The sequence below is a fragment of the Crotalus tigris genome, unplaced genomic scaffold (genome assembly GCF_016545835.1).
Source record: "Crotalus tigris isolate CLP2741 ecotype Arizona unplaced genomic scaffold, ASM1654583v1 scf7180000024427.8105951120:4207309, whole genome shotgun sequence".
NCBI lineage: Eukaryota > Metazoa > Chordata > Lepidosauria > Squamata > Viperidae > Crotalus > Crotalus tigris.
Window position 1 is genome coordinate 3,216,245 of NW_024100595.1, and position 16,550 is coordinate 3,232,794.

Sequence of the window (16,550 nt, forward strand, 5' to 3'; positions counted from 1 at the left end):
CACAAAATTGTACATTGGCTCCCAGCCGGCCAGGGCCAGGGCCAGGGCCAAGGCAGAGAGGGGGCCGTTCCCTCACTGTTTCCAGGATGGCTTCGCGGGCCACATGAAACCACTTCGCGGGCCGCAGCCGGCCCCCGGGCCTTGCGTTTAATATGTCTGATCTAATCGTTCACCTTTCACTCTCTCATCTTTCATCATCATCTCTCTAATCCAGGGGTAGGCAACCTTGGCTCTTTTATGACCCGTGGACTTCAACTCCCAGAATTCCTGAGCCAGCCATGCTGAGGGGAAAGGGAGAGGTTTCCAAGCTGAGCCATGCTGGCTCAGGAATTCTGGGAGTTGAAGTCCACGAGTCATAAAAGAGCCAAGCTTGCCTACCCCTGCTCTAATCTATAAATACATAATTATTATAAATAATAATTACCTAAATAAATAATTGCAAAACAATTGATATTCAAGATGTTAGAAAACGGTTGGACCCGTCACATTGTTACAGAATGCTATGAGTGCGCCAAAGCTTCAAAGCAGCTCTTAGAGATGGATGCCGCTAATTTCACAAGGCTTCGCAAACACCACCTTACTCAGATGGGGGCCCAAGTGTGGGAAAAGGAACACCCCAAAAATGGGAAATCCCACCGGAAAGCGACTTCCGGTGGACTTGACCCAGCAGGGATGACAAAAAGAAAATCTAATGCTGGACAGAGGCCCTGAGCGGCTTGCGTAGGCCTTGGATTCATCCAACGGTAGACTTTACCGTTCCATGAGATCAAACTAACAGATCTGTCTGCTGCTTTGCTGATGACCTCGGCCGGTTTGCCTAAAAATAATTTTGACACCTCCCCTCCCCGTTCAAAACAGCAGAGAAAGCACTTTTATTTTAAAAATTAAAAACAATTTATTTGCCACTGAGGTTTTTCACAGTTCACGCCTGGGCGCCAGGGGGCACCAAAGACCTTTCGAAAGAAATTCCCAGGCCTTTAAACTTAAGTTGGGCAAAGTCTTTCTCCAATCAGGGAAAATAGCCTTTTCTTGTTTGCTAACCTGAACTAGAGCACCAGTTCCTGCCGGACAGCGTGCTTGCTGGGGATGATAGGGACTGTAATCCATCTCACCCGTTGACAGTATCAATTTGGGAAGGCTGGGGAGCAGAGTAGCCGTTGTCTCCTCTTCTCCGTGAGGGCAGTGGCAGCTAATGGTTTGAGAGCATGTCAGAACAGCAAAATATGAACGGTTGGAAAATTTCCTCCCCTTCAATTCTGCCTTTCTTCACCACCACCACCACCACCACCACCACCACCACCACCACCACCACCACCCCGCCCAGCCAGGAGCTTTCAAATCTAAGGACATCAAATAATGTCTCGAATCGTATTTTGTGCCAGCATTTAAGGAGGAAGGGAAGCATTTGAAAACGTACGAAACTCAAAATTTATTTTTTCTTTCGTGAGGTTTCTTTCTCTCTCTTTTTTTTTTTTTTTTGCTGAACCAGAGCCAAAATGTCAGTTATCCAAAACAGCAGCATAAAACAGGACTTGATCGTCAACATTCTGGAGTTATTGGGCATCATAAGGATAAAACATTGAAGGCAGAAAAACAGATTTTTCAGCTGGCGAAATAAACCAACACGTGTCCCTCCCGCGCCCTATTAAAAATATTACCCGCCTATGTTAGAAATTCTATAAAACTTTTAATCACAAATGAAGAGTTCTTACCTACTTAAAAACATTTATTCTTTCACTGAACCAAACTCTACCTGAATGAGAACAAAACTGGGGGCTGGCCTCAAGAGCAGTCGTGAAACATGTACCCGGGCCAACCCCAAACAGAAGAAGATAGCCTGGTGATGGTCAAGTTTCTAGTCCTCTTGTTTTAATATTTTTAAAAAATGTTTTCATAATCCCACCCGCTGCGTCCTTGTTAATTCTAAAAGCCGATCGCTATAAACCATTTACAAATTCTAGAGATTATGAGGGTGACATCTCTTTGACGCATCTCCAGCAACCTCTGGCTGCTCCCCAGAGAACAGGGAAAGCACGTTTGGGATGCTTCATTTCAAGGCATCTCAATTCTGGCTGGTCTTTTAAAAACAACCTCAGGTTCTTTGGAAAACAAGCCTTTCCAACTTGATTCCCTTCTCTGTTTTCTGAGCTGTAGAGAAAGTCCCCCCCCCCCTCAGGGGCTAGAATCCCTTCTCTGCCATCTGATCTGCATCCAGATCAACACTAAGGCCTAAAAGGGTCCAAGTACTCTGGGCAAAACAGAATTAAGTGATCAACCCCTCGCAAATACTCCAATCGTTCTCTCAAGCTGAGATTTTTCTCAGGACAACTGAAACAAGGAAATCTTCCTTTCCTGCCCTGTCGTCTTCCCAGAGTTGGACCACCAGGCCTATTATCCTGAGCCACCTTGCTACTGACTAGCATTTAGTCGTGCCTGTTGAGAACTGAAATGGGGAGAAATAAAGGGCACTGTTTCATATGGTGCAGGATTAGGCTTAGTAACTATTCCTCGGGGGAATTCAGAACCAGACTGGATGGGAGAATAAATATGCCTTTAACAGAAGGGTTTTCTTCTTATTAAAAAAAAACAAAACAAACCCAACAACTAAGCATCAGGTGGAGAAAGGAGGCCTAACACTATCTGTGCCAAGCTCTGTGCAGATCTCATGAAGAACAAGATTAATTAGCTTTCCACCTCAGCTAGGATCCCAATTATTAGGCTTATACTAATGATATTATTTACGTTGGGGGGACACACACACATACACACGCCCTGCATTTTGAAGGCAAAGTGGCAACTGGAGAGAAATAAGTGCCTTCCATGCTATCTCAAAACGATGGCAGAATCAAACCAATCTAGATGTGACAGAGCTCAGAAAGTTGAGCCCTTTGAAAGTTTCCTTCCAAAAAAAAGTAGACCAGATGCTTCTCTCCCAACCTAACCCAATTTGGCTTAAAGAGAAATAAAAGAATGTGAGATTGAGTCTGGCCTTCAAAATCACCCTAAGGGAGAGTTTGGGTCACAAAATGACCCCTTCCCCTTCAGCTGGGCATCCCGTGTCTTCTTCTAACAAGATGGAAAAGATGGCTGCCCCAACCACAGAGATCCATAGGATGGTGAGGGTAGACTTGGCTTCTTCCAGATGCTTTGGATGGCAACACCCACCATTCTCAGTCAATATGGTGATAGAGATGGTGGGCTAACCCATTTGGAGGATGCCAAGGGGGGGAGGGAATCAAGAGGGGGACTAAGAAAATGGAATCTTCCTCCCGAGAGATAGGCCTATAAGAAGTCCAATTAAGTTCGGAAGGCGATGAAGAATGGTTTTCCTTGATGACTCACTCACAAAATCCCAAAATAATTTTTGCTCGGGATCTATTCTGATAAATCACAGCCAGCAGAGGTTCTGCCAAGAAGAGCCAGTTTTACCCACATAAACCTAAAACTTTCAGTCAAGTTTCTCTAGCACGCATTCCGCATAAACCCTAGTACCTTTTAGCGAACGTTGGTTTCAGAATCCGTTTTTGAAAGCGATCAAAACCTACGTCTCGTGAACGGTTTTTTAATGTTTCCTTGCATACCAAGGAAACGGGTACATTTTTTGAATGAAGGAGGTAGAATTTTTTTTTTTAAAAAAAAGATTACTCCACACCAAGGATTATTGTCTTCTTCTTTAACTCTTTGTTCAGGAACAAAACTGAGACCCACCCCCAGTATTCTTGCTTTCCCTATAAGACAGTACTTTTGCCATTTAAAAAAAAACAAACAACCCAGCAATTTAAATACTATATGCAGCTTAAACATGGAGTTAGCTACTCATCTGACTTCCCAAAAGGATTCAAAAGGATAGAAAACAGCTCAAAAATGCAAAGAGCAGAACGTCGATGCACAATCCTCTCGAAGTCCCGAGGGTGCTAAAAGTCAGTTCCTCAAAGAGGATCCAAGAGAGAAAAGACAGGACGTATTTCCAAGAGACACCACAGAGGTGTGTTAGGTTATGTGCTCAACGTAACATTCGGTCGTAGGAGAAAACCCACCACCGTCCCACCTCGCCTGCTCTCTTCCATGCCATCCCAGCTTGATTTTTTCTGATCTATGTTCTAAAAAAAAAAAAAAAAAAGCTGGGGAACCATGGAGCCAATCTTCCTTGTCTTTTCTCCCATCGATGTGGCCCAAGGCTCCCCATCTGTGACCAAGTTTAACCTTTCCCCCTTTTTTTCCAACGTGTGGACAATTGTTCCCATGAAGCCAGCTTCCCACCCAATCTTGACCATTTCCCTGTAATTGGATCTCCCTGCCATACAATCCTTGGTGCACCTTCCGCACGTGGGCTAAAAACCCCTCAGTTCCCTTCCCCTGTGATACTGCCCTGGAGAGCGTGGTGCCCATCAACCTTGCTGTGCAACAACTGGTGCTGCTGGAAAGTGAGATGGTGGAAGAACTTCTTCGAGCACACGGAGCAGGAGAAAGTCTCTTCTTCCTTAGACCTGCCGTGGACCTTGGTGTGGGCGGTCAACCGCTTGGCCGTCCGGAAGGCCTTGCCACAATGGGTGCATCGGTGGCGTCTCTTGTCCGTGTGGATGTGGAGGTGGTTCTTGAGGGCCAGAAGATTGTAGAAGTCCCTCTGGCACGTGGGGCAGTGGTAGAGGCCTGTCGCATGGGCCTTCTTGTGGTTAAGCAGACTACCAGGATGACGGTACGTCCGCTCACAGCTATGACACTTGTAAGGCTGGTCCTCCAGCAGCTTGCCCTTAGGACTGTCCCCTCTTTCCTCAGCTTGATGCCTTCTTAGGTGCTGCATCAGATCCCTGGAGGCCCGGTAAGCTTTGCCGCAATCCGAGCACTCCAAACGTTTCTTTGTACGCGCACGGCTACGGTTCTTTTGGCAAGCGCGCTTGCGAAAGCGTTTGGGGCGCAACTGGCTCTGCAAAGTCCCAACAGGTGCCTCTCCGGGGTTGTTCCCCTGCTCCCTTTCGGCATCGACTTTAGTTCTTTCGGGATCTTGCCCTGGCGGGACCTTGCTGCAAGGGTGAGGCCGGCGCTGGTGTCTCTGCAGCTGCCGTTGCCACTTGAAGGCCTTGCCGCATTCGGGACACTGGTGGCGTTTCACCTCGTAGTGGATGCGCTGGTGGTTCTTCAGGGACATGAGGTTGGGGTAAGCCTTGCTGCACAAGGCGCAGGCGAAGTGCCCCACCTTGTGGCTCTTCTGGTGGTTGAGCAAGCTGCCTGCGTGGCGGTACGAGCGCCCGCACTGCCCGCACCTGTATGGGCGCTCTTCGGGATCTGGCCGCTGCTTAGCAGCGGCTGGAAGGAGCGAGAAAGTCTCTGCCTTGCCAGCTCGCCTGGTCCGAAGGGGCCTCTGGACAGAGCGGAAAGCAGGCTCCGGTCTCCTGTCCCGATGCACGCGTTGGTGGCTGGCCAGTTGCTTCTGGAGTCGGAACGCCTTGGGGCACTCGGCACATCGGTAGCGTTTGGTTTCAAAGTGGGTGCGGTTGTGGTTTTTGAGGGCCATGAGGTTGTAGAACTGCTTCTGGCAAATGCCGCAGTGAAAGAGGCCTGTCTTGTGGGTCTGTTTGTGATTGATCAGGCTGCCGGCGTGCTTGTAGCTACGCCCGCAAACATCGCACTGGAAGGGGCGTTCCGAGAGAGAGTCCTCCTCCTCTGCCTGAGGACCCTTCCCCTCTCCTGCTCCTTCTTCCTCTACCGTCTCCATTTCCTGTATTGCTCGGTGGGCCTCCTTCCGCTCGTTCCCCTCTCCAGGAACACCACATTCCCGAGCTTCTCTGCTCTCCGACAGGCGTGCACTCAACTCTTCTCCTTGTTCCACTCTTTCTTTTCCTATAGGAGAGGCAAGGAGAGAGTCACTTGGGGGAGCATCTCCTTTTTGGGAACTGTCACAAGGCTCCTTCTTCAGCCTCTCGTAAGGGCAAGGCAGCCCCCTTTCTGCAGCCGTGACCGGCTGTCGGAGTTGGGCGACGCTGCCATTCATCTTGCATCTTGGATGGTTTCGAAGGTGATTCCGGTAGGCAGACAGGTTACAGTACTGCCGGCAACAGACGCTGCACTGGTAATCTCCAATCAGGTGGATCTTTTTGTGATTGACCAAGCTGCCACCATGCCGGTAGGTCTTGCCACACTGACCACAGGCGTAAGGCCGGCTGTCCAGCAGGTCATCGGCAAGAGGAAGTGCTTCCACCAAAGGTGGGGGTGGAGGGGGCGGGTCATCCTCCATGCGCGGAGCTCGCCGGAGCTGGATGGAAGTATCGGCCAAGGCTGCCGCTCTCTCTTCCAGGTGCCCGTTGCTGTGCTCTTCCAAGCTGGCCATATCGTCAAATGTCTGTCCACAATAACCGCAGATGTGGGAGAGGAGCTGGTCCTCCTCTGAATCCCCTGCACCGTCCAGCTGCTCTTCGGTTTGCCTTTTCAGCACGTCTGGACTATTGCTCTGGCCATCGCCGTCCTCGTGCAGGAAGCTGTGGTGATGCTGAAGGCTCTCTTCGCTAGGGAAGATCATGCCGCAGAGGCTGCAGAGGAACGGCTGCTCCTCAGAATGGCCTTCGCCCACCGGGTTCTCCTGGCCGGGTGCCGTGGCCTTGGCATGCCCGTGGAAATGGTGTCTTAGAGCAAGGAGAGTGGGATACTCTTTAGGGCAAAGAGAGCATTGGTAGATGCCAGCTTGGTGGGTCTGTCTGTGGTCAATCAAGTTCTTGGCCTGGTCAAAGCCCAGCCCACACTGCTCACAGAGGTAGGGAAGAGCGTCAGGATCCTCAGGCAACGGGGAAGACACTTGTGACTGGGACTGCCAGCCATTGGCTAAGGCATCTTTTTCCAGAGCGCTGCGACTATCTCCCGGCTCTTCTGCCAAAGATAACACCATGGGCATGGCAGTGCTAGTTTCAGTTTCAGTCTCCTCGTTCGTGGTCACCAGCGTCTCGGACAGTCCTCTCCTGGGCCTCTGATGGCCGCGCAAGTGGCTTTTAAGGGAGGCCACATTTTGGAAGTGTTTGCCGCAAAGTGAACAGCTGAAGTCCCCCGTCTGGTGTGTCTGCTTGTGATTGATGAGGCTTCCTGAATGCCGGTACGATTTACCACACAGGTCACACCCGTAGAGACGCTGGAGGGGGACAGGTGGGTCGGTTCCTTCTGCCATCCCCTCCAAGTGCTCCTCTCCACTGCTATGTTGCACGGCGTGAGTCTGCAGGCCAGTCACAGTAGGAAAGGCCAACCCACATTGGTGACAAACGTGAGACATTTCTGAGGCCAGGATGTCCTCGGCTACTGCTGTCCCATTCTCCAGGGCTTCCACATCCTGTTTAATAGTCTGAAGAAGATCTGCTTCCTGAGAGTGAAGGGCGCCAAGCCGAGGCACTTCCGCCGTCTCAACCTCCTCTGTGCAGGGCAGATGGCGCAGCTGATGAAGCTGGAATTCAGCCTCTTCCTCAAAACTCTCTCCACAATTGCTGCACGTCAAACCATCCCCTAATTCTTTGCCCCGCATGCGGGCAGCCCGCAAATGCACGCGGACGTGGTTGCGGAGTGCCATGAGATTGGAGTACTGCTTGGGGCAGATCGAGCATTGGAAGATTCCGGTCTGATGAGTGTGGCGATGGTTCACCAGGCTGCCCCGGTGGCGGTAACTCCGCCCACAATCTTCACACCGGTAAGGTCTCTCTTCCTCTCCGAGAGTCCTTTCTTCCTCTTCCTTGGGACAGGCAGCTGGTCCTCTCCAGGCATCCAAGGGCTGGGCTGGGCAGTCGTCAGGGCAGGCCTGTGCTTTCGGTGGGTCCAGGATCCCAGACGGGTGCTGGGAGGCTTCTTCTGGGGCCGAGGCGTTGAGCTTGGACCTGAGGTGGACCCGCAAATGATTCTTCAAGGCGGCCAAATTGTACAACTGTTTTGAACAGACGGTACAACTGTACACCCCGATCTGATGGCTCTTCTTGTGGTTAATGAGGCTCCCTGCATGGCGGTATGTCCTCCCACAGTCCCCGCAGCGGAAGGGGCGCTCTTCAAACATGGGAAAGCCTTCCTCGCTCTTTAGACGGGCTTCCCAAGCTTCGTTGGAGCTGGGTGCTGCTTGTAAAGGGCTGCTGCCTTCAGCCTCTTCTTCATCTGCCTCCTCTGGGTAAAGGCAGCTGTGTTCTTTCAGCTCCTCCTCGTTGGCAAAGGTCCCGCCGCAGCGGACGCAGAGCTCTCCATCCGGATTACAGCGTTCTCCACCACCAACCTTGGAGGTATCTTTAAGGCTGCAGGGCGCCCTGTCTCCAAAATCTGTGCCCACGGGTGGTGGCTGATAGATGTCCAACTTTGCTGAAGTTTCTATGGAGTCCTCCTCCCAAACGTCGTGCTCTGAATCCTCCCAGGACTTGCTCTCCTCCTGGCTGTGGGCTTTCTGGTGGCTCAGCAGCTCCGAGGGCAACCGGAAGGCTTTGTGGCAAAACCGGCACTTGTAGGGCCGATACTCCGAGTGGAGACGGGCATGGCTTCGGAGGGCCATGAGGTTGGAGAACTCCTTATAGCACATGGCACACTGATAGACCCCCAGCGTGTGGCTCTGCTTGTGATTGGTCAAGCTGCCGGCATGTTTGTAAGCCTTGTCACACTGGTTGCATTTGTAGCGGCGCTCGTCCTCCATGGCAGCCAGTAGCCCAGGCTCTTCCCCAGCCTCCTCGTGCCCTGGGAGCGGATCCTGCTTCTCCCGTTCCATCTTGATTGGAAAGTCCTGCTGAGAAAAGTCAGCTGGCACCACCGACTCAGCAATGTACTTCTCCAGATTGGACAAAAGGCTCCCGCTGCTGCCTTCCATCCCAGAAAGGGGTTCAACATCTGGAGAAGATGTGCCCTGGCCCCTTTGGGAGCTTTTATTGCTCCGGCCTTCTTCCTCCTGCTCCTGGTTGGCCTGAGCTGGGCAGTGGTGGCTGGGAAGCTGGGATGAAACTCGGAAGCTTCTGCCGCAGTCTGGGCATTTGTGACGTTTCTCTTCCGTATGAGTGCGCAGGTGGCTCTTCAGAGACATGGGGTTGGAGAAGTCCTTGTGGCATAGCAGGCAACGGAAAAGGCCAACCTCGTGGGTGCGGCGGTGATTCACCAGGCTGCCAGCATGGCGGTAGCTCCGCGGGCACTGCTTGCACTTGTATGGCCGCTCCTCCTGATCCACAGCTGGCTTACTGCTCAGACAAGCATCACCCTCAGCCATAGCTCACGTCCAACGTCCTTCTTAATCCTGGCTCCCTTTAAAAAGGGAGCCACTGGCATTTGGAAGCACCCCTCGGTCTCATGTCACGGCTTCGGGTCCCCTCTTCTCGCCCAACTATTCCAAGACCTGCAGAGAGAGAGAAAGAGGGGCAGCAATAAGGAGGAATCACCATGATCAGAGTGAGCATTACCGCAACTAGAATGCGCAAGAAATAGTCAAATGCTACAAATCACATCTTTGCGTAGAGCAGTGTTTCTCAACTTTGGCAGCTTTAAGGCAGGTGGACGTCAACTCCCAGAATTCCCCAGTCAGCCTGCTGGCTAGGGAATGCTGGGAATTGAAATCCACAAACGTTAAAAGTGGATTTACACCAGGTTGATAAACACCGGTGTAGAGTCAAGACTGAGTGAGTTTTTCTATTTTCTGTATAGAATTCCAGTTCAAGTTTCATGTCAAACTTTTGATTGTTTTTTTTAAAGGGAGGGGGGCTATGGTATAATAGGAAGCCATAAAAGTGGTAATCACAGAACCTGGGTGTCTTATGAGTATCTTACAGTATTTAACAGAGATGGGAGACCTTTTCTCCCATAAAGCAAGGGTCTTCAAACCTGGGCCTGTTATGACTTGTGGACTTCAACTCCCAGAATTCCTCAGCCAGGCACGCCAAGTTTGCCTAATTTTCTGAGGAGAATTGGCAACAGGTGGGCTGGGTAAGAATCAAGCTGCTGTCACTATATGTCACTTTATTCTGTCACTCTTAATTTTACTCGTTGATAGAGAGAGGCTTTCTAGAGTAATGTCTCTCAACCTTGGCCACCTTAAGATGTGTAGACTTCAATTCCCAGAATTTCTGAGTGAGCATGCTGGCTAGGGAATTCTGGGAGTTGAAGTCCACGCATCTTAAAAATGTCCATAGTTGAGAAACACTCTAGTGCTTGATGGGATAATTGTGGAGTTTCCCCCAATTCTTTTGCTGTTCCATTTTTTTCATATTTCCCATTTTTAACTCTAGTGTCTTTGTTACACTGGGTCAGGGGGGTCAAACTCAATTTCACTGAGGGCCGCATCAGCATTGCAGTTGCCCTCGGGGGGGGTGGGGGGGCAGGGTGGGTGTGGTCTAGTGGGTGGGCGTGGATGGAGTGGATATGGCCTACTGGGTGGGCATGGCCAGCTCTACATCGTTTGCGTCAAGGGTGCCTATGGGGCCTGGGCAGGAATGGACAGATCTGAGGGTCTCTGGCAGAAGGGGGTGGGACCAGGGCAAGCGCCAAGGCATGGTACATTTCTTCATTCCTCACAAAGGGTGATACCTCCCCAGCATGCACCCAGGGGACGGGGACGACATGGCAGGGGCTGGTCCTCACTGTTTCTAGATGGCCTTGTGGAGCTAAGACTGAATGCATTTCAGCATAGATGGCCACCACAAAATTGTACATTGGCTCTCGGCCGTCCTGGGCCAGGGCCAAGGCAGCGGGGGCCATTCCCTCACTGTTTCCAGGATGGCTTCACGGGCCACATGAAACCACTTCGCAGGCCACATCCGGGCCCCGGGCCTTGTGTGTGACATGTCTGCACTGGGTCATACCATCCCCCCAAATATTCAGAGCTGGCCAGCCTACTGCCCATCTGTTACATCCCTTTAATTAAGAAAAACTCTGCCAAATGCAGTAAATGTTAATTATGGATAGCTTTTTATTTGGCTTAGGACTCCTTCAGAGGCAGTTTCTTAACTGGATTTTTTTCTGATTTCTTCCTCCATTTATATATTTTTGCAACTTCGCGACTGTTTAAAAATCCCTTTCCTTCAGTCCTCTCTTTTTCACAATTCGAAAAGCCTAAACCACATTAGTAGCACCTGCAGGCTTAACTGTGTGTAAAAATGGAACCACGGTGCTCATTCTTGCAGTTTCAAAGACACCTTTCAAAACAAGAATGGAGCTTCACCAAAAGGAACCATTAAAAAGGGCCAACAGATAAAGATTTTTTTTTTTTTTCCCTGCTCCATTAATAGGAAGCTGTGCCTTCAAGTGAGTCTTTACTTCTGATGAGTGCTTGGACCGGTCCCTGCTGTTTTCTTGGTAATGTTTTTCAGAAAAGTTTTCTCAGTAGTTTCTTTCTAGATTTGAGAGAAAGCCACTGCTTCATGTCCAACTCACCGTCTCCCAGTTTCTAGCTTCGTCCCTAAAAGCACCACATCAGCTCACCTCAAGAGCTATACAGGCAGTCCTCGACTTACAACAGTGGGTTTAGTGACTGTTCAAAGTTACAACGGCCCTGAAAAATGTGACCTATGACCGGTTTTCACACTTAAAACCGTTGCCACCATCCCCATGGTCACGTGATCAAAATCCAGATGCTTGGCAACTGGTTCAGGTTTATGACGGCTGCAGTGTCCCGGGGCCATGTGATCACCTTTTGCAACCTTTTGATAAGCAAAATCAATGGGGAAGCCAGATTCACTTAACACCCGGGTTACTAACTTAACAACTGCAGTGATTCGCTTAAGAACCGGGGTAAGAAAGGTTGTAAAAATGGGGGCAAAATTCACTTAACAACCACCTCACTTACCAACAGAAATTTTGGGCTCAGTTGTGATGGTAAGTCGAGGACTACCTGTAGTGTTTTTTTAAAAAAATAGGGACAAAGCTTTTATTAGGGCAGTGGTGGCGAACCTATGGCACGCGTGCCAGAGGCGGCACTCAGAGCCCTCTCTGTAGGCATGTGCACCATGCCCCGAAGATGGCAACCATCCCTCTTCAACCAGCCACCCGCTAACTCACGGAGGTCCCACATCGCTGGATGCATCCTAGCATGGCTGGTTTCCCTCCCCCTCGTCTCATCCCTCCTGGCCTCGCATGCTCTCCTTTTCCCAGGAATAACCCACTGCATCGCCTCCTCAGCTGTCGGCCGGCCGTCCAGCTCAGAGGCGGCTTCTCTGAACTGCTGGTGGTGAGCTGCGGAGCCCCAGAGTGTGCCGGTCGAGGGGCCGGCAGGCTGTGGCTGCTGACGGACACTGTCGGCTCCCATGCGTTCGCTGGCCTCTGTGTGCAGGGGCCGATGGTGTCAGGCAGCAGCCGCCCTGGTTTCACCTTGCCCTGTGACAATGGCACCCCCGCCCTGCTTTGCCTTGCCTCACCCAGTAGGACGAGCCTCCTGCCCACTGCCCCACCTGCCAGAGACCACCTGGATCTCCCCCAACCCTGCCCGTCCCCACAGGCGTTCCTCCCCACAAGCAACATTGAGATGACCATGCCCACCTTGGCCACACCCACCCAATCTGCCGTGACCACCACAGCCACGCCCACCCAGTAAGCCATGCCCACCTGGCACCTGGAGATAAATAAGTGGGTTTTGGGTTGCAGTTGGGGCACTCGGTCTCTAAAAGGTTCACCATCACTGTATTAGGTAAGCACCAAAAGGCTCCCACCCTCCAAAGAAGGGAAAAAAAACCCCAGTAAGATAGCAGGAAAAACACGGTGATCGCTTGTGTCTAGCACAGTGGTTCTCAACCTGTAGGTCGGGACCCCATTTGGGGTCGAACGACCATTTCACGGGGGTCGCCAAACAACGCAGTCCACCATTTTTTTCCCCTTTTCCTTAGCTGTGCTACTCCCTTTTATTCTATTGGCTTTTGAAAGCCAATAGAATAGACTCTCTTGAATAGAGTCTAATTCTATTGGCTTTCAAAAGCCAATAGGAATTGTCCAGGCTGTCTCTGCCCTGCTGAGCCCACCAAAAGTCCCATTCTGCAAACGGTGCTGCACCAGTTGAGTAGTCCTCGACTTACGACCGGTTGGGGGTCGCGGCATTAAAAAGGTTGAGAACCACTGGTCTAGCAGGACCAGTCCCCGATGGGATAATACTAAAAGACACAGGCTTTTATGAACTGCATCCTAATTTCCCTGGACACTTTACAGCAGACTTCCAAATGATTGTTTTGGAAAAACAGGATTCTAACAGCTCCTCCTATTGAGGAGCTGCTGAACTCGCACAAAGCAAAAGTTTCAGCCCATCTCTGCACACACAAAAATGGGGTTTTAACCCATTAGAGAGTGCTTGCACTTAAAGCGGTATATAAGTCTCATAAATAAATAAATAAATGAATGAATAAATAAATTACAATCATTAAGTGATAAGGTACTTGACATCCATTCATGTCTAAGTCGCATCCGCATAACCAATCGGTTTTTCTCTCTCTTCCGCATCCCAATTAAAAACCTAAGTGTAGCTATTCCAAGTGTAGCTCCTGAAAGCTCGTGCCTTTTAATAAAGGCTGGCTTGTCCGCAAAGGTGCTTTCTGATCTGGCGGCTCCAATTTTTGGGGTCCCCGTCAGTGGGAAAAGCCCAGGCTCCTGGCACTGATGGAGTGGCTGTCTCACTTTTCTTTGGCTGGCCCACGCTAATCAGGACTGACTGAATAGTCTACCCAACCCAGTAAACCACAATCCAGTTTGCAAGCCATAGTGGTTCAATTCATGCAATGTGCTTTAGTATGTTGGAACTGCGGGACTCTGGTCATGAATTTGGTACCGCAGGTAGTCCTTGACTTATGACCACCATTGAGCCCCAAATGCCTGTTTGCTAAGAAGTTAAGTGAATTTTCCCCGTTTTATGACCTTTATGCCACAGTTGTAAAGGGAATCACTGCAGCTAAATTAGTAACACAGCTGTTAATGACTCTGGCTTCCCCATTGATTTTGTCCAAAGATTGCAAAAGGGGATCACATGACCCTGGGACACTGCAACCGTCATAAATATGAACCAGTTGCCAAATGCCCGAATTTTGATCAGGTGACCATGGGGATGCTGCAGTGGTCGTATGTGTGAAAAACAATCGTTAAGTCACTTTTTTTTAGTGCCATTGTAACTTCAGACAGTCACTAAATGACGTTGTAAGTCGAGAACTTCCTGCATTTTTCCCTCTCGTATCTGGAGGGTACCTGTGTGAAGAAGATTGTTACATGTATGTGCTCTAATTTTTCCACCTCCCTCTTTTGCAAGTCACCCAAAAAAAAAAAAATGGAATGAATAACTTCTAAATGCCAGCTTCTTAGAAAAGGGTCATGTCAGGACACAAAAGGAAATGTTGTTATGCCCTGGTTGTAGACTTCCTGTAAATATCCGACTGGTTGTAATAGGTATTAGAATACTGATTACTCACTCTTTGGTTCTTAATACATAATCGTATTATGAAAGTAGTGTCCCAAAAATATAGCAATGGCTATTCCTCAGGGTATTTTGATGGGGGGGAAGCTCTTTTAACAGTGATGGAGAACCTTGTAGAGACCAAGTGCCCAAACTGCAACCCAAAACCCATTTATGCATCATCGGGTGCCGGGTGGGTGTGGCCCATTGGGTGGGTGTGGGCAATTGGGTGGGCATGGCTGCGGTGGTAACGGCAGACTGCGTGGAATTAAAACAATCAATCAATTCCAACTTTGCAAGATTTTTTTTTCCCTGCAAGAAGTTGAAATTGACTGATTGAACCTTTTTTTTTTTTTTGCACACCGCAGCGGAGGCCTAAAGCGAAAAGGTTTTATAAAACCCAGCTGAAGGCCTAGGAATGGGGTGACGGTGCGCATGCCCACAGAGAGGGCTCTGAGTGCCGCCTCTGGCACCCGTGCCATAGGTTCGCCACCACTGTCTTATAACATGTGTCTTGTTAGCTTCCTTTATGCATTAATTTGATAAGGTGGGAGAAGTTTTATAACACATGTAGTGTCAATAATAAAAGTCGCTCTGAGCACAAATGTACTAAATAAACCACACTGGCTTTTTAAAACCTAAATTAGCAAGTTTCAACTTCTGAGCCCTAAAACACAGTTAAAAAGAGGGGGCATAGTTAAGTAACAATAAATCAAATGATCTCAAATTATGACATCCTCAATTTATGGATAGGGTGTGTTAGAACTGTTTTTTTGTTGCAGCAATGTAACCTTTTCCAATTGGATGCCTTGCAACACAATGGACTATAATTCTCCTGTTCTCTAAGAACAGAAAGACTGACAGTTGTGTTTTGAAAGGGACAGGAAACTAACTTAGGTCTGAGACTATAAGCCAGAAATGTAGGCGTTTTTGAAGCAGAACAAAACACTAGTTTTATACCTCTTTCTAAGGAACAAGGTCCTTAGGTAGGTCTAATAAACAGATATCTCAGTGCCCATAACAGAGTTTGATTTCACCAGATGTCATTCTTTTATTTTCATTCTACTCAATAACAGAAATTTCCTTGTGTGTCTGCCTTCTTATGCCCAATTATTGTACTTTATTCTAATCTCAAGGTACAAGGAGAGATCCAGGAAAGAGAAAGAAGTGCTTTAAACTACTTTTTTCTCACTCAACAACAAAAGTCTATTTATAATATTCTTATAGTGCACAAAAATTTTATATTACATTATTCCGGAGCCAGGCTTTCCCCAATCTTTACTCTCCAGATAATCGGGCCTGTAACCCCCAACAGCCCTGAACCTCACCATGCAAACTGCAGTTAATGGGAATGGATGGCAACCAGACTGGAAGAACTATGCACTGAATACAAGTGAATGCATGCATGCACGCAGACATGCACACACATACCTGACCTTACCTGTCAGATCATTCTGAATTTTCCAGACCAGCATAACGTTCATTCATCGGGAGCCTCCGACACAAACGTCCTTCCTCCCCAAACAGGGAACGCGGCCAAGAGGCAGACATATTAATGTACATTAAAACATGCACAAATCACAGAAGAGGCTGGCGATGAGTGGGTGTAAGTTGATGTTTCTGTTCTGGGGCAGAGTTCAGGCTACAGAGCGGGGGGGGGGGCTGGCTTTCCCAAGAGCGAAGGCCTTCAAGGCGACATTCTTCAGGATCAAGGGAGGCCTTCAGAGCCCCATCTTCAGAGCAGGAGGTACCGAGGAAGAAGCCCCAGGCCCAGAGGCCGAAGAAGACACGAGGAGACCCTGAGTGCTGAGAGAGAGAGAGGCGGGGAGCTGGACCGCCAACCGTAGACTCCAGTGCATTTCAGGACATCCCCCCGGGAAGCATCCCGTTCAAGTAGGGCAACAGCAGCAGCCCGCAGGTATTCCAGGCTTTCTAAGGCATCCACGGGAGAGGCGGCGTTCGGGCCTCGAAGGAGGCCGCGATCAGCAGCGACGAGCGGAGCCCCAAACCCTGAGATTTCGGATCCAGGAGGGCAAGCGAGGCAGCCCCCGTCCACGGCCCCGCTTCCCGGGCGGCTCGAGGTGGACGGGCGGGGCTCACGGTCCAGGCGGGATCCCGGCCTGAGGTAGAAAAGAGGCCCCACGACGACCCACCATCTCCCGGGAAGAGACCCGCCGAGCTCTTCGCCGCCGGTTCGCCGAGCAACGGA

General features: G+C 49.8%; 1 protein-coding gene across 1 annotated transcript; it reads right to left on the reverse strand.

The window, feature by feature from the left end:
- Positions 1 to 1,327: 1,327 nt before the first annotated feature.
- Positions 1,328 to 16,363, reverse strand: ZNF646 (zinc finger protein 646). Its single transcript, XM_039330352.1, has 2 exons — positions 15,783 to 16,363; positions 1,328 to 9,322 (listed from the first exon to the last, which is right to left on the reverse strand). The coding sequence occupies exon 2, from the start codon at positions 9,194 to 9,196 to the stop codon at positions 4,343 to 4,345; it is 4,854 nt and encodes a 1,617-aa protein (XP_039186286.1). The 5' UTR covers positions 9,197 to 9,322; positions 15,783 to 16,363; the 3' UTR covers positions 1,328 to 4,342.
- Positions 16,364 to 16,550: the final 187 nt, after the last annotated feature.